General features: G+C 39.8%; 1 protein-coding gene across 2 annotated transcripts; it reads left to right on the plus strand.

Moving 5' to 3' along the window:
* The first annotated feature begins 12,116 nt into the window (after window positions 1–12,116).
* LOC112576347 lies at window positions 12,117–17,638 on the plus strand. 2 transcript variants are annotated; one of them, XM_025258715.1, is made up of 9 exons: window positions 12,117–12,271; window positions 12,571–12,630; window positions 13,167–13,382; window positions 14,097–14,173; window positions 14,860–15,010; window positions 15,915–16,093; window positions 16,393–16,555; window positions 16,842–17,075; window positions 17,383–17,638. In XM_025258715.1, exons 1-8 carry the CDS (start codon window positions 12,250–12,252, stop codon window positions 17,060–17,062), a joined length of 1,089 nt encoding a protein of 362 aa, XP_025114500.1. In that variant the 5' UTR covers window positions 12,117–12,249; the 3' UTR covers window positions 17,063–17,075; window positions 17,383–17,638. The 2 variants fall into 2 exon arrangements, with proteins under 2 accessions (XP_025114500.1, XP_025114501.1); XM_025258716.1 differs by having other exon boundaries at window positions 16,842–17,065.
* The last annotated feature ends 746 nt before the right edge of the window (window positions 17,639–18,384 follow it).

The raw sequence follows: 18,384 nt of genomic DNA on the forward strand, positions 1-18,384 counted from the left end.
CTTTCTTCTTGGTTCTCGCCATTGATTTTATTTATTACTATTATTTTTTTTTTTGCTTTAAAAAAGTAACCAAGGCTTTCAGGAGCATCTTCTGTGTAAAAATCCATATCCTTTCTGCTTTAGTTTGAAAAACTTTTACAGATGATGCATCTGACGCAATAGAAACCTAAAACCATCACAGGCCTTTTCAAAAGCAAAATAAACGAATAGAAAACGAAGGAAACAAGTAGAACTCGAGAGTAAAGAAAAGCAAAGAAAATAATGGGCGAAACAGATTTTTGGAGTCAGTTTTGAGCGTTGAACGAGAGACAGAGACAGCTGAACGTCTTGGACCACCAGCCATCTTGGTGTCACGCGACGCGTAATGACGTTATCTAGACCGCCAGCGGAGATTGGCGGAGAGTGGGCTAGAAGAGCGCATGCGTAGTTTCTTGACAGGAAGTGCTTGCCGACTGGATGATCATGCCTGTCATCCTTGTTCTCTACCCTCACGCGGGGGATGAAGTCGCTAAGCCGTGTTTTAAAAATCCTGATGACATCTTCTTCCACAATTTATTTACTTCTTTTTTTTTTTTTGGATTTGGTTACAGAAGTAAATTTGCATAGCTTCCGCTCTGTTGCATGATCTCTACTAAGCTTTTCTTCAAATTTTATTTCTATAATTATTTTCTCATTTTATGTCTAACGTAGCAGAAGTTATGACATCGCCTTACAGGTTTTTAAAGAATTTGTTTCTACAAGCTGTCTATTTATTCCTCTCATACATTTAGAAGTTGAACCTACACGTTGGATGCAATACCATTTATTTGTTTTCTTGCACAAATGGATTTGAAATAGCGGCTGTAATCCTTGGAATGGTCATTAAAATCATTAGAAAGACAGGAAAGCAGTAAAAATAGATAAATCTTGTGTAAGAGTTAGCGCACTTTCGTTTTCCATTAACTAAGCCCTTCACTTCCGGTCATGCTGCTGCTTAAACCATTTTCTCTTTATACCCAATGACCGTCTCTATGATAAATGCATGCTTTTACACGAATGTTTGTTTTGTTATACATCATCATCATCATCATCATCTTGGTAGCACGAAGTTTCTAATGTGTGAACCAGGACTCCAGCAGTAAAAAGCATTTTATAATTAAAAAAATTAGAGTATAAGAGTATAATGAATTTTATTATTTTTATTACGATGAGATGGTAGGAAGAAATGGGACTTCCTGGCATAATTGTAAAACACGTTTTAGGAGCAGCCAACTGTTTCTAGTATGATCATGCATGGCCATCTTCCATTCCAATAGCTCGTCTTTGTTTTCATTCTCATTGTTGATATTTGTATTTTACAAAATAAAGAGAAATAAAGAAAGTATAAAATTCCCTTCTGAAGCCTCATGGTGCAAAAACAGACCAAACAGAATATAAAGACATATAAAGAAAAATAATAAAATAAGAGAAGATGATTGCAAAAGGAGTTACATAAAATGTAATGTCTGGAGGCAGCAGTTATGAAGCGAGAGTAAGTGGCTTCCCCAGGGAAAAATTGGGACCTTAAAAAGTAACTTGTTTCCGAAGTTATAAATCAGTGTTGAAATCCTTCATGCTTCTTTGCCACCGCATTATAACTACTACTCCAGGGGTAAAACAGCATCTGCAGGGTTTGAACACCACTTCATGATTTTAGAAACAACACACATCCTTCAGACCTCCGCGTAACCCCAGGGCAACGACTTACCTTCTCTAGGGCTCCAGTCCCTGTTGCTTGGCCCACACCTCTTCAACAATTCCTAAACCATCGAGCAATTTGCCAAAATCTGTTGGAAGCCGAGTTTGAAATAGTTCATTCGGGCATAAGCTTCCATCAGCAAAAGCTGAAAGGATTGCGTGGGGATGGTAAAATGCATCCGCAGAGAAATAAAAAATTACCATTAATATTTTAAATGAAAAGAAAAAAAATACACTCCACGAAACTCAACAATCCACCGATTATTTTTTGTTCTTTCTCTCTCTCTCACGCGTTCCGACAAAACCCTCCAGCACGTTCGCAATTCGCCGTGTCCGCTTCAACTCGTTGAATGTCAGATTAACACCAAAAATTAGCGCTTGTGCTATTTTTAGTAACGACGTGGACCTGGCGACGTGCCAGAGAAGATGTGGAAGGTGGAGAAGAAAGCAAGGGAAAGGGAGGAGGAAGTTGGGTGGAGAATGGCGGAGTTACCCCCCTTGCCGATAATGATTTTATGTGACCAATCAAAGTTCGAGGAAGATGCGCGCGCATGGTTGTTTTCGCGGTGGGCGAACATCATTGTCTTGGCCGAACTAACCGTCAACGCCATATGTCACGTGCGCTGCAGCTGCTGTCGCGCGCATCTCGCTAGCAGCAGGGGAGATCAGGCGAGAATCAGCACGAGGGCACGCGAGAAATGAAGCACGACGATGATAGCTGAGAGTTACGTTCCCTTTGAGTCATACATGACGTAAGCTAAAATTATTTTCTGTTAAAATAATACAAAGAAATGGCAGTTGGGTTTGACAGTGAAAAATGCATTTAAAAAGCAACAACAAAGAAAGGATGAAAAGAATGGATGGTCATTAGATTAGTAATTTACCAGCTTCATTAATATAGATGTGCATTTTAGTAAACTTTAACCTTTGTTTCAATATTTTAAAAACAAAATCAAGGCTGTTTTTTTTTTTTTGCTGGCTCCTGGCCTGACTCCTTCTCTAAATTTCTTTTTCTTTTCATCCCAGCCAGACCCCTCCGCTCTTCGTTTGATGACTGTCTCCTATTCCTTTACCAGAACATATACGGTCACATGATTTGTATTGTGAAGCAAAGCAATGGAACTCTCTCCCTTTCCATATCCGCCACCTACCTATCGTTGAACCACGTGAACTCAAGACACTTCTTCATTGAGCATTACTCTTAACAAAAGTCCACACAAGACTAATTCATCTTCAACCTTTCTCTGCAGAATCACGATACCCTCAGTTCTTTTCACCGGATTCCTCTTTGTATTTGTCATCTTTCATCAGTCGTCATTTCTCCTTCCGTCCTTCGTATATTGTTTGTGCTTCATTCTTGTCTCAAGCGCTAGGATCACGTTTCTTCCGAGCATGCTAGTATTCGTTTATTATTTTTGTTATTAAAGGTAAGCTTACTCAGATTTCACTTGGTTCTAGAATTATTGTCTCGTCATGTAAATTACTCAAGCTAGGCTGTAGTTATTAGCTTGACAAGTCCCAGCTTTATTGACCTACCCTTACTCCCCCCAACACAAGAACGAGAAATCTGATTACATACTTCACCTTGAGGTCAACTCCTTCCTCGATGATTGGAATACCTTTGAAATTACCTGTCTTTAAGTTGAAGACGGAAAGAGGGGGTAAAGATATACCAGAGGTATCTAGGCGATTAATTCTGAATCCATCTTGTTTTGAAGCGATGTGTGTCTTCAGTTCTGGAATTTCCCTTCTTCTCACACATCGTTCTAGCGACTGGTGAGTGGCCTCGTTGGAGAGTAAGGAGTTCTCGGAGAGAAGCAGCTTAGTGCGGGATGCCAGACCCATTTCCCACAGTTCCCTGGAGTACGAAACGAGGTTGGGAGGCAGGGGGCAAGTGGGAGGTTGATCCTTCCAGTGCGTTCGGGGACTTCCCACAAGAGGGGTGGCGGGTAGATGACATCATCCACGCGTTGTCACAACACCCTGGCAGCAAACAGTGGCTATGACATGTCACTACATCACGTGTCGCTGCCATTTAAGTGACAGCATGACCTGATAGGGGTCACAGAAACATTTACACCGGTCGTTTACAACTTCAGTCAGCAAAAAGTCTCAAGGTGGCAACAGCGATACTTGCTCCCTCCACACTTGGACTCCAGGACCCTGACCATCGCAGCATCAGAGGAGAGGCCTCCATCCACCCACCCCTTCCCCACACCCTCCCATGAGTCTCGGCTAGCCTGTTGTCGCCAGGCAATGGGTTTTAAGACGCCGACACTTTGATGGATGCCCAGGGCTTGTGCTCCTCGGTTCGCATTATCCGCAGCTGAAGCGCGTCTTCCCCACCGGACGGAGCCGCGTCCCCCGGGTGGACCTCTGTGGAAAGATATGAGGTTCGAGCAGCTTTTGCTGCGGGGAATCTGAGCCAACCAGGCTTGACACACGATACGCTACGAGATCGAGAACACGTCGGGAGGTGTTGCCATGGCTACATCATGCCCCAGAAGTGATGCATCATGTCCATAGCCACAGATCCCCATGAATCAGCAGAGCCTGTCTGCTCCCTAGCTATATTAGTTCCAAAAGAGAAAGGTAAATCCTCCCACTACTTGTGAACTGAGCAGTAAGTGGCTCATTGAAATGGTCTCGACAAATGGGTAACGTGTCCGTTAGATGAACTTCTGGAAACGGTTTGTCTAAACTGCTTTAAAACATCAAGGGAAGGGGAGCAGGGACAGAGGCAGACGTGGTGCAGTGTCATGAAGACAGGATCGGGTGACTTGTTCGTGTCACCTGTCTCTAAATGTCACACCTGTTTACAGGTCTGGCCATCGGTGGTTTTGATCCGGGTACTCTGGTTTCCTCCGCCATATGTGTATGTCTCAGAGAGACTCAGCAGTGATAATTTGAATGATGGTGAATATATTTGTAAGACGCTTTAAATAATGTTAAGTGTGTGGTCATGTGACTTCATGCATGTCAACACCATGAGTCCGCCTTTGTTGTAAGCTAAAGGTTATTTAGCTCATTAATAAACCACAATTATACCATATCTCAGTTATAAAAAATATCTTATGAATGTAACATAGTAGGGTTAAAAATTCACGAGTAAAATGAAAAGAATTTACATCATGACCAAGATTCAAAAAGATTTCCGTTCTGGCGGATGTTTTAGATAAGATGAACCACTTGGTGGTAATTTGGAGAATGTTTCAGGTAAGATGAGTTATGTGCTGGTATTTTCATTTTACACAGGACACTTCCCAATCCAAAGAACATTAACATACCTTGCTGTTGCTTCTGTTAATGTAAATAATATTTCATGAGTTGTGTAATTAACCTTGTTAAGTTCCCTCCCATAGCTGACATTTCCTGCATGTCTGCTTGCCTCCCTTCACTCACACGCTCACACGCTCACACGCACACAAGTCAGAAAGTTTGTAAAAGAGAAAACATTATCATTTATATTTTACACAGTTGTGTCACGAAGATTTGTAACACAACTCGTCATGTGTTGTGAGAACAATGAAAACACACTCTGTCATCGTTACCTAGCGTTTGAATTATTTTTATTTTTGTTTTATTTATTTATTTTAAATGGCAATTCTTCTGTGTATTATTAATCGCCCCTTTATCATAGTTCTGAAGCAATAAAGTTCTCAGCAGGTGACATTACATTAGGATTAAAATTATGGTAATTAGTCCTCAGGTTTAAAAAAAAAAATAAAACGAATTTTCTCACCGGTGTATTTAAATGGGTCTGGAGACTGTTTTGTTTCAAATTCACATGATAGTTTGAAATATGTTTTAGTGTAGGTCATTCTCACTTTACAAATGACGATCAGAAGGATGTTGTATACTTCTCAAAATGCTTGTGGACACAAAGTTCTTACTACTCATGCACCAAACATGAGATCAGTGGAATATGCACGGACACACCAGCTTCACAACATGCACAACACTCAAGAGTTTGAAGAGAGGCAGGTATAAAAAAATAAATAAAAACAACTTCCTCCCTAGAAGGTATAGCAAAAGTGATAATAAATCGTCTCCGTAGTCCTTGCAAACTTTTATCAAAGAGATGAAGGGAAGGTCCGCTGCTACCTCGGTGGTATCCAGTTTCCACAGAAACACTTTGCCTTCGATGTATGGCAGCACTAACTTATCAGTAACCTCTCGAACTGTCATCGTTAAATCCTCTTCTTTTTTTATTTCTCGGGGTTCGGATCTTGTAACAAAAACCAGTCACATGAGAATTTTTTTTTTCCGATGCTTGCCTCCCTACCACGTACCCTGTTCCAGTAGGACTTCGTGTATGAAGACATCGGGGATAAAAAGTCGTGAGCCGCTAGAAGAAAAATGCACAAGGGGTGTTTCTGCGCTCGATAAAAGAAACAAAATGACCAGAAGCTGTAAATTATTAAACTCCAGATCTCAGAAGGCATGAAGCTTCTATTCCTGTAGTCAATGTTAAAGGTGAACACGAAGTAATTTTCTTTAAAAACCAGTTACAAGTAGAACATGCATTGAGACACGCACGGAAAGCACAAGCCCGGACAAAAGCTCATCATTATCATCATTATCATCATTAAGGTCATAAAGATCAGTATTTGGTAATGCTGTTGGTAATTATACTGTAGTGTGTATGTGTGCGCGTGCACGTACGTGTATGTTTACCCGTGCCTTTGTTTGTGTGCATAGGAACATTATGTTTATGCCATTATTTTTTCTGCTTGTGTTATTGGCTCATCCGGGTACTAGGTTCATGGTGTTAGGTGAGACAACCTGATTTTGACAATTATGAGCCCATGAACGATTTATTTTTCTATTTATTTATCATAGTCGCTGGTGTGGTTGAGAGGTTGGAATTAAAAACTTTTATAACAACAGTGATAAATAAATGTCTGGAATAGTCTGCGAGGCATTGTCGGTGGTTTTAATAATAATTTTATTACAGCCGGCCTTCACATTGTTCCAATCTAAGGAAGACTACTCTCACACTTCCATAGCAAGAACGATAATGCAACTAGTCCCTACAGGCAATGTCATGTCTGATTAACTTTTTTTTTCTGTTTTCCTCGTTTTTCTTTTTTCTGATTCTGAGAAAAGACACGACCACATGTGAAAGATTTTAACAAAATTGCATTCTGCTGTTTCTCAGTGCTGAAGACCGTGAACTTTGACCGCTTTTAGCTGGTAGTCATCGCAGTGGTTGAACTAGAGCTCAGTTGTATATTTTAAATTGTAAAGATATTTATGTAATAAAACAATTTTATATAAAATGCTTGTATATGACTTAAAAAGTAATTTCATAAAAAATACTTCTAAATTTGATTCTACAAGACAGTTTTAATGTTAGGATGTGCGACTGAGACTAGAACTGTAAGAAGTTAAACATAAAACTAAAGTATGCTTCAATTTTCTTACCACTATCCCATTATTTCATTCACCCTAGGAAATAAGCAAGTTTCGAAGAAACAACATTATTTAAAAGAATATTGAATTCTGATTTCGAAATGTCAGTTTAATTCTCCGAAATTTCGCGAAGGGGCGTAAAGAGGAATATTGGAAGACTAACAGCTCCATAGCTGAAACAACAGTGAGTAATCATTGTTTACACGAAGAATAAACACTTGTTAACTAAAATACTTCGCAAATTTGTCGCAATGTTTTCTTTCAGCATATAAAAAACGATTGGGAAAATATCTGGAAACGGCAACACCTCCTTCCGAGTTTTGTTAATGTCTCAGAAAGCATTTTTTTCTGTTAAAGTCGCAATAATTGAAAGAAATCAATAGGTCAAGTGTTTTTCCTCTGTATCATCATCATCATCATCATCATCATCATCATCATCATCATCTCACTTTTCTTCTGTGTGTCTGGGTGAAGGTTTTCTACCTTCGGCAAGCGTCCCTCTATTCAATGCATTTTTGTGTTGGGGGAGTCTGGATGATGTCAGCGAAGACGAGTGGGCTAGTCCTTCTATTTTCATCCACTCCTAAATGTGTTTGTCTTTCCTTCTTTAGATTTGTCCTTTTTATGAGGGCCATGTATCTCAACTGTATGATTCATTTCATCACATCATCAACAATCAGCGGCGGATCAAATGAAAACAATCGTAAACAAGCCATATATCACCAGAGAGAAAATAAAGGAACATAAACCAGCTACGAATTGGCTGACAAATGGACAAACGACTTAAACTTCAAAGAACGATGTATACCATTAACGCAAAAAAAAAAAAAAAGAGCAAAGGACAGAAAAAAAAAGACTTCGAGTCTTTTGAGATATGAGTGTCTGGCGGAACAGGGTCGATACCGGCGCCGGTTCGGTACCCATGACCTGTACACTAATATAAGTTTCACATGAAAGGAGCTCCGCCGACTTTCTTTATCCTTCTGCTCGATGCTTCCTCCTCTAAACAGGACTGAGGGATGTAGACCTCTCACAGACGCATGATGTGATGTGTAAATGATTCAATAAAGCTCGGTTGGTTTGGGGTTTCTTTTTTTTCATGTTGACTTGTTTGGCAGCAATTTAATTAGCGCTAAGTGTAACAAGATACATTAGTGTAATGTGCTGGTGTTTGATCTCGCGGCTTTCGCGCCTATGTTCCGTTTTATATCTACGAGTAATCAGTAAAGAGTGTCTTTTATGTGGACAAGTCCCTTGAGCCTCTGTGTCTCGCTCGATTCCATGCATGTCTTTACAAAGGTCAGCGAGGTCAGCGAGAAACTTCCAGTGAAGTCGGTTGGTTGCCAAGTGGGTTTGGGAGAGAAAGAAGAAGGTTTACAATGAAACTTTTCCTGGTTTGATTCAGAAATGCTGAGTGAAAATAGGACAGCAACAAAAATATGATGCCGAAAGGGTTTGAAACGAAAGAAAAAACAATTTAATGTGAGATTTGAAGCTGTGAGCCGTTTAGTTAGTCAAATAATCAGGGAATCTGGTGCGCAGACAATTCAGAAGGATTTTTCGTTCATTTAGTCAGTCAGGCTTTCATTTAATGGCCATCCGTTAGTCATTCAGTCAAGCAGGCGGTCATTCAGTGTGGCAGTCCGTCAGTTAGGCAGGATGTTTTTTTTAAATTTTTTTGTTTGTTTGTTCCTTCTTTAATATTTGTTGTTGTTGTTGTTGTCTTGGTTGCTCTTTTTCTTTGTTAATTTATTTGTTTGTTTTTTTGTTCATTGATTGATTTCCTCTTTCGTTGGTTTGTTTTTTGCTTTCCTGTTCTGTTTGTTTATTATTAATTTATTATTTTTTGTTACTTTATTTTTTTGTTGATTTTTTGCTATTATTTAGACTGTCTTTGTTCTTTTGTGATTATTTCTTTCTTATTTGTTCGTTTGTTTCTTTCTTTCAATTTAGCTTCCTCGTAAATGCGGGGCGCGAGAGTGCAGCCAGCCCCTGGTCAGTGTGGAATAAAACAGATAATAACGCATGGACGGCTTCTCAAGTCATTGTATCGCCATTTTCGTCAGACAGCGGTCTGGCCCTGACGGACCTGTACACACACGGACCGAGATTACGATTCCTCTTGCAGCGCTCAAGCCTCGGGTCTGTGGCTGCCACTGCTCGTTTCCATTCCACTTCATGCAGAACTTTTCTTCCTCCCTCCTCCTCCTCCTCCAGTTGCTCTGGCATTGCGAGAAGCAGACCACTGCACCACCGTCTCCGACTCGGAGAGACTTTCTTCTCGGACAAAAGCCTCTAGACAATTGAACAGGAATTGGTGGCCGAGTTTGACCCAGGGTTCAAGGGTCAACGGCGAGTTGCTTGCAAGAGTCCAGAAAGCTCCGAAACTTGGGGAGGGGGTTAGGGGAAAGGGAGGAAAGCAAATCGAATTTCGTGGGAGCGAAAAAGCACGTGTTTTCTAGAAGCCACGATGCCGAAACTTTGGCGCCAGGAAGAAAACGCGGGATTAAAAAATATTGATTGTCCTGCGCCGCTGATTAAACATGTCCGCCACAGCTGCCTGCAGGACTCAGACAGGTCACGTGGTACCACACAAAGTCCGAAACCAATTTGCTCACAAGTGATATACACTTAGTTGCGACGGAGAAACAACTCGAAAGTAAGAAAGTCAGCAATTTGTTTTTGTACTACCGAGTCTGTAATGACATTATAGCTCTCCTCTTGATTGCACTGACGATCGAATCCTGACAAGGGCACTCGTGGCATTTACAAGAAAAAAAAAATTCCTCTGTCTACATACACGTTCACACGTACACACAATTGCACTTTTTCTTTCTCTCTTACACACTTACACAAACTCATTATATCAAAACACCTCACATAACTAACCGTTTAACAGACCCATAAACATTTCTCATAGTAAAAAGTTAACACAAAGTGTTAATTCAAAATTAGGCACAACGCATTGAACACAGACACACTTAAGGTTTTCAAGTTAAAAGAACAGTTTCAATTGTTGGTTTGGTTGGACGTCTGTGTGTGTATTCAGTAACAGTCCTCTTCCCTCCAGTTCGGTTCTAGAGAGCACCAGCAACTATTTTTCTCGTGTGCTTTTGAAATAATTTAATTTAATAAGTTATTTCTTGTAGCACGCATCACAACTGGTTAAAATCATGCTAAAATACTACGTGAATTTAAATTTTTTTAACCAGTAATAAATCAGTAACGCTCCATCTTTTCTAATAAAAAAAATTGCTTTAAATATTGTCCTGAAAGAAATACAATTTATTCCAAAAAGAAGTAAACAACATATTTACTATAATCATAAATAATCAGTTTAAGTTATTCTTCAGAGTTAAAGTTAAAGAGTTAAAGAGTTCAGTTAAAGACCTTAAAGTCCTACATACAGTAGTATCCATCATGTCTTACATAAAACTTTTATTTGGTTCCTCAGAATATTTTTTATTACTTTCCGTGTCTGGCGGTTACCTTGATGTGGCTGACACAAGACTGTCTGTCCTCCACCGAGTGCTCAGCAGGGCTGTCTGGACTCGACGATGGAGAAGAAACACGAGCTGCCAACTAAGACTGAGACTCAGTCTCTTAACGATCTTACCGCCGCCGCCAGCCAAGCGCAAATGTCCACTAAGGGAGGCTATGACGCTGGTAGGTGCGGAGCGCGTATCGTTATCTCCCCTGGGATGCTGGCGGTCTTCTCTATTTAGGAGGCTCTGCTGCTCACCAAACGACATCTGTCGCCTAGCCAGGCGAGAAAATGGTATCTGCAGGCTGTCGGAGAGAAAGTTACTGGGCGGAATGGATGAAATGGACAAACCGCGCCTGTTGGAGAATGCAATTTGCGATTTGTGGTTTGAACCTTTTAGTAAAGCTAGCAAAGTGCGGCTAGAGGCTAGAGACAGGAAACAGAGAGGGATGGAGGGTTGAAGAAGGAACTCATACGAAGAAAGGCATGCTTATATACTCCTTCACATACATATTCTCTCTTTCTCTCTCTCTTTCGCATGTCCACTCATATACCATCGCACGATTTTGGAGAATTATTCATGCGTGTAACCTTCACCTCAAGCGCATGGTAGACCTCTTCCGATTTGATATTGGCTGTTGATACGTGTAGCACTCGACAAACATCTCGGCTCATACAATATATAAAAAAATCGTTGATTGCTGTTTCCCTCAGTGAGGCTTACAAGTGTCAAACATTATCCTTTCATTTTCAAAGGAGGAATAAATGAAAAAAGCTTGGGTTAGTAAATATTCGTCTAGGCTTATGAGTTTTTCTGTGCATGGGCAAGCATGATTGTGTGTAGAAACTTTGTAAATGCTACGAACTCTTCCATCAGGAGGAGGTATGTGTACACTAAATAGTCATTATTGTTATTAATATACTTTCCTGTATTTTCATGAGGAGATTACTGCTGCTCCTGGGGGCATCCACTAAAGAAGTGGGTCTCCAGAGCAGTAAGAAAAAAATCTATCACTTGTAACTAACTGAAGACATGATTGAAATGTTCGACGCAAATATACACAAAGAATGGAAAAAATCCAGTAGCTTTGAATAGTGGAACATTCGATCGACATATTCTTAACGGCTTTTAGAGCTACGGTGCTTTGCAAAGATAGGGTCAAGGGTTAAAACAGTTTGCAAAAGACACCAACAAAAAGGAACAAATCTTGCCAACAAAAAGTTTGTAAAAGTTGTAAAAGTTTACAGAGGTCTACAAACTTATGAAAAGAGAGGACGTAGATAAAAGTCTATCGCTCTTGCGATTTGTGTAGTCACATTTACACACCGGATAACACATAAAAGAGAAAAGGAAGGTAAAATATATAAAGAAAGAAAAGGCGGAGCAGGGAAGTTATTAGAAGCTGTTGAAGAAAGCTAAATGTAGCGAGCAGAAGTAAAGATGGAGAAGAGACATGATGACAGGGTGAGACGTCAGTACCTTGTGATTACGATTGATACCCTGATGAAAATCATCGCCAGTAGATAATAATCTACCTCCTTCTGTCTCTTCACTTCTCTTTGTCAAAGAAATTTCTGCATGGTGGCGAGGGGTACACACATTTCATAGCAAGGAAAGCAAGCGGTTTTCATCGATGAAGTTCTTGTCAGACGAAGGTAAGACATGGAAGAGTGGGCCCTTAGGTTCTGTCACATTTATCGCTCAGGTGAATTTATTCTCCTTGGTCCTGCTATATAAATCTCGGATCCAAGTAAACAAAATCTCCATGGGATTAACGGATTTTAATGTAATGGTGATATAAATAATGACTAGCAAGGATGTAGAGTACAAAACTGAAAAAAGAGAGCTGGAAAAAAGAGGTATAAGCCAGAAAAACAGACACACACGAAACGTGTCTAAGCTAAAAATAACTGCATACATTGTTTGTCTGTCTGGCCGTCTGTCTGTGTCTTAGTGCATCCATCTCTTCCCTGCATCGCCGTTCTTGCGAGCGCCATCATGCTATTTTTCTCAGGTAAGGTTTGTAAACTTGTCTTGAAGTGAAAGTTTTTTTTTTCCATAGCACACATCATTAATGGCTAAAATCAGTTTAAAAGAAGTTACATTTTAAATGGTTAATTAATTAATAAAACAGTGAGGCTGAGTCTCTGCCAATGAATGAACACACACAACCACGCACAAACAGAAAACAATTGTCTGGTCTTTCTTCACTGTCTTGTTTCTGATCTCTATACAATTATGTATTAGCCATTTAATTAATGTGTATGTGTTAAGGTATTTTTGTGCTGATGTCAACTTGTTGCGGTTAGAAACATACCTATGTTCATATGCTGATTTTTTTAAATAATAACTTTTGACTTCGTGAAAAGAGTTAATGGCCTAAGGAATAAATTCAAATTATGTAACCGTCAACCAGCACACACCATCTTTCATTTAAATAACGCATTTTATATATATATTTTTTATATTTTATTTTTCACTCCTCAGTGACAAAAAATGGATCGAAATCCATTCAGTTCAACCACAGAATATTGTTTAATATTATTTTAGGGATGTTTGCTGTGTCCGCCAGTAGTGAAGTCGAGCAGTGCACCAAAGTCAAGTTCAGCATCAGCCCTTCTTTTCCCCTTAACATCAATGAGGCAAAGCTTTACGGATTTGAGAAGCATTCGACCACGACATTCACCTGTTCTGCCGAAGCCATAAATGGATTTATCAAACCCAGAATCTACATCTTCTCCAACAAGGAGGCCGGCACGAATACAAGTAAACATTGCAGTCCCTCGTCTTGATGTTGATGACGACTGTTGTTGATGTTTGAATCACGAATACAAGGGGAAATAGAACCTGTGGTATCGTCTTAGGTCTGAATATTTGCAGGTAAAAAGACAAAGAAAACATAAATACGACATACCCCCACTGCTACGTGATGCCCAGGTGCAAATTAATAAAGGGAAGTGGATACCCGCAAAGTTCAGCTGACTTTAGCTATTTTCTTGTTTCTCACGGAATGAATAATTTTTTAGTAAACATTTAGCAAATGATGACACAATCTCCGATCTCGTGACTGCAATACGAAAATGTTGATGTGGGAAAAATAAATTTAGAGAATGCAAGGGAGGCTACCTAACAGTTTCTAAAAAAAAAGTTAAATCCTGGATTGTTTCCCATGGACTGCAAATCACTAAAAGGCAGTAGCTTAAAATATTTCATTCGTGCTCTAAAGTTTTCTTTTATTTTTGAAAGATCAGGGTTCTTGGAGTAAAAAAAAAAAAAAAAATGCTACTGGGCGCCCGGTAGTGTAGTGGTTAAGTCGCTCGCTCGTTACTTCCAGTCAGGGGGCTCTGGATTCAGATCTCGTCTCGGGACACGGGTGTTTTTTTCTCAGTATTTGCCATTTGCTAAATCACTTAATAAGCCAATTAAATAAAGTATAAGAGCTTATATTTGTATATTTTACCGTCGCCTTACCTGTTCTAGATGAAGGTGTCAGTTCAGGAACGAATTCACTGTTGCACGGTATTAATTCAACCTGGTCTAAAGGAAATAAAATCCAGGTAAAGCATCACAAAGACCTTTTAACAATAACCATGCATTTGCGCATTATTAATGAATAGACCACTAATATTATAGTAACACTTCATTAAAGAGGCTGACATCAATGTCTTTTTCTTTGCTTTTCTGTTACCTTTTAACTGTCTTGTTTCTTTCCTTCTTTCTTTAATTACTATAATCTTTAATTATTTTTCTCTTTTTTTATTTGTTCTTTAATTGATTTTTTATGCTGTAAAACATATTTTTGCACAACTTATTTTTTATGTACAATATCACCATGCAGGTTTTGGCTATGTTTATTAATATCAATAACTTGAGAGTTGGGAGGTATTTAATCTTCTGACCCCTGACCCAGCAGATTTTAATTGTTTTTAGAGAAGATAATCTTCTATATCCTTCTCATACTTAGTGCGGTAATACAACTTTTCTTATCGTACTTCGATTAATTAAGTGTTTCTCTCCAGAAAGATCAGGTATGGTGGTTCGTAACCCGAGGGACGAGTGTTTATGTGACTATGTAAACATTGTATGTAACGATCACGTGTAGGATTATGTTAACGATGGTGGTAAGAGATATGTCATCGCTGTTACCTTTGAGAACATGCTGGAGGATTTTAGCAATCATCATCTTCTTTCTCATCGTCGTCGTCTTCGTCAGCATCGTCATTGTTTCCCATTCCTATGGCAGGAGGTGTTCGTGGACAACTTAACCCTCAGCTTCAATCTGTGGGAGACGACGTGCGACCACACAGGCACGTGGAAGTGCAGGGCTGTATACCAGTACTTGGGCAGAACCGACGACATCGACTACTGGTGTCGGCAACAGCTGACTGTCAGCAGTGAGCAGCACTCACCCTTACCCTTATCACTACAATATTCTTCTACAAGAGTCCAACCTATCTCTTTCTTTCTTGTTTTCTGTTCTTCATTCTTTTGATGTTGTCTTTGCTTTTCCTTGATTGATTTGCTCCTTCTTTTATTCTTTTTTCAGACCAGTTTCTCCGGTTTTGCATTTCATTTTTCAATTTCCTTCTTGCTCTTGTTATTCGTTTTTTCTGTTTTTAATTGTTACTTTTTTCGATTCTTATTTTTTTTTCTAAAAGGATAGGCGAGTGTCTGAGGTTCGATGCCATTGTATTTTCTTGGTTGACAAAAGTTTTGAACGGATACCCAGCCCCTCGTGTAGACCTAGCCCTCTTAGCACGATGGACCACGATTGTGGCTTTGCCTTGGAAGCATTGGGAAGGCGATTTTCATTACTTTTTTTGTTGCTGCAAAGTTCAAGTTTCATACTTTCCAAAGATATATAGGTTCCTTTGTCGAATGTCTACCTCAGAGGAGCAACAACAACAATAAAACTTCACCCAATGTCGCCTTCACAGTCTTCAGTTATAAGCCAGTACTTGTAATGTTATATTTTGCTTATAGAATCAAAGAAAGGAAGCGATGAAAAAGAAATGAACTTCCAGAAACAGTCAGACTGTACATCATGGGGGTCCCTTAACATTTGAGTCCCTACCGACCATCTGACTATTAGTTACCCATTTATTACCAGACTTCGCACGATCAGCCTGATAATTGGCTAAAGCTTTAAAATTTACCTGTATAATGTGGTGTCCACTGATGAAGTGCTGGTTGGATGTCAGATGCTAGGTATATTCTTGAGTCCCAAAAATCTTAGTAAATAAGAACTTTAGCCGCCGAATTCTTAACACTTACATCTTTATGCCTTCTTCGTGCCAGCGTTTCCAACCAACCTGCAGATATCCTTTCAGCCACCCTACAAACAATACTATCTGGGGGATCCTATAAAGGTGATGTGCACAGGTTTCATGGGGTCGGAGGACGCGACGTGGGTGTTCGAATCTCGGATGCCCCGTGACCCAGAAGGCGAATGGCCGGAACACTACGATGGCTTCATTGTGAGTAACAAGCAGGTGGCGCCACCTTTCCCCTTTCCCTCGGCCTATGAAGTGGAACTATCGGGCAGAAATCCAGGACGATTAAAAAAAAACAACCCCAAGGGTCATTGTATTCTATCTAACAGAATTAGCTGTTCCTCCATCCTGATTTGTATCATACAGTTGCCTGCCTTTCCTGATTGACATGTGATGCCGTAGGTACTTGTCTTTTTGATATTTGTTTACTTTTCCTTAAATTACTGTTCTCAAAACGCATGCAAAGTGTTAGTCTTACTTACAGTCCATGCACGCTGTTCCAGTCAACATCTCCAAGAAGAATTAAGGAATGTCAAGTCACCGGCGGCGCAATTCTCTCGATAAACATCTCAGAACGGGACGAGGGCAAAATATTCCGGTGTTTGATCAAGCGGCCAGGCCACTGGTTTGTGGAACTTGCCGCCACGGCTCTGCCTATTATCCTCCGTAAGTGTATTGTTTGCCTTTTTTCTTCTCTCCAGCAGTTATATGAGAAGATAACTGACAAAGCCTTGCCTCCCCATGTCGCTTTTTATTGACAGTGACAACCTTTGAACCTTTGGAGGCTGACCTCTATCGTGAATACATCTAGCAAATGATGACCTGTATTTCTCACAATTACACAGATTATTTTCTCGCCATTATTATTATTATTATTGTTGTTGTTGTTGTTGTTGTTGTTGTTGTTGTTTGAAGTAAGCTCTCTAGTCACACACAAGCATCGTTTCCGCAGTGAGGGACATAACGAACAACCCGGTGTCGAGGCCGGTGCCCAAGAAAAGCAACGAATGTTCGGTGAAGGTCTGGACCATCTTCGGCGCCACCATCGGTGGAGTCCTCCTCTTTGTCATCGTCATCGAAGTCTCGTACTACGCTATCGTCGTCTGGCGTCAAAAAAATTCGAGGAGGCCATCTTTATTCCCAGACATACCTTCACCTCCACTTCGCCGATGATTGGTGCGTTGAGGTGAGAGCAGAAGGACTCGGGTAAAGGGTGGCGGGTGGCGTGTGACTGAAAACTGACTCGCTGACAATCACAGAGTCGAAAATAAAAAAAAATTTAGCAGATTGAAGAAAGGAGAGTGGGGCTAAAGAGAGAGGAGAAAGAAAGAGACAAAAAGTATTGATTAGAGAAAAAATAATAAAAGAGAATAAAAGATGTAGGACGGACAATCATAAGCTGTTTATTTGTTATCGTCTGGAAGCGAACTTTCATTTTATTGCAAGCAATAACCAAACATTTTCATGTGAACACCTTGTTTGTTTTCTTACAGGTGGTGGTCACGTCGAGCTGACAGGTAGACTGTCACACTTGTGAACAACGAACTTGATCTTCATGTACGAATACAAACCGTTATTTTCGCTTGTTTGCTTTGAATGTACTTTGAGAGCATCTACCTGCTTTGGACACAAAATAAAATTCGAGTGAAACTAGAAGAGGTGAATAACTGTTAAAGAATAAAATATTAAAGTTATAACCATCTTAAATGTCTGTTATAATCTGGGATTAAAATGTCTGATTACAAAAAACCATGAGTATTTTGATTTTAAACATCTGTATACTGCGAATAAAGTTATTTGTATTATAAAGGTTAAAGGTCATATAGTCTGTAAGCCACAAGAGGCAGTAAACGTGGTTCACGGAATGTGGAAATGTTTTATGTTTTATTCGTTTGATATATAAAACCGCTTCCCTAGACGCTGCAAAGCCACAAAAATATAATGTAGGTCTGTTCACAGCGAAAACTGCTTACTGTCACGTGACAGAGATAATGTGGGTACTCCGTGGGTAGCCCCCGGCTTTGGGGGTCATCTACAGACATAATCGCTTAGCATAATGACGATAATAATTACGATGATGATGATGATGATGATGATGATGACGACGACGACGACGATGACATGAATAAAATTTTTTTATTGTTTTTGTTTCGAGCAGGATTTTCATTGCACTTTGTTTATTTTGAAAAACACAAAAAATTCACCAGCCTTTTCAATAGACTGGACGGGCTTCAAAGCTTCCATTTAGATTTCAATGATTGAAAATGAAAAATATATTGACACCATTATTGTATTGTAGACCGTTTGCTCTTCAGTTTAAAAAAAGCAACTTGGAAAAGATCGTCGTGACATACATACACAAACCATCACTGGTCAGAACAACATTCAGAGGTAAGCAAAATAAAAGGTGGGATTCCTAAAATCGATGTCTCCTAAATCGAAATGGAAGAAATCACTGGTTTGGAAAACACTTATAAGGGACAAGAGAGGTTTAC

This window comes from Pomacea canaliculata, linkage group LG11 (assembly GCF_003073045.1).
Source record: "Pomacea canaliculata isolate SZHN2017 linkage group LG11, ASM307304v1, whole genome shotgun sequence".
NCBI lineage: Eukaryota > Metazoa > Mollusca > Gastropoda > Architaenioglossa > Ampullariidae > Pomacea > Pomacea canaliculata.

Excerpts from the sequence above, each read along its gene's own strand:
- LOC112576347 (XM_025258715.1), top strand. The coding sequence starts at position 12,250 with ATGAAGTTCTTGTCAGACGAAG. Across the intron at positions 13,383-14,096 it reads GGAGGCCGGCACGAATACAA|ATGAAGGTGTCAGTTCAGGA; the intron begins GTAAACATTGCA and ends TACCTGTTCTAG. Across the intron at positions 14,174-14,859 it reads CTAAAGGAAATAAAATCCAG|GAGGTGTTCGTGGACAACTT; the intron begins GTAAAGCATCAC and ends TTCCTATGGCAG.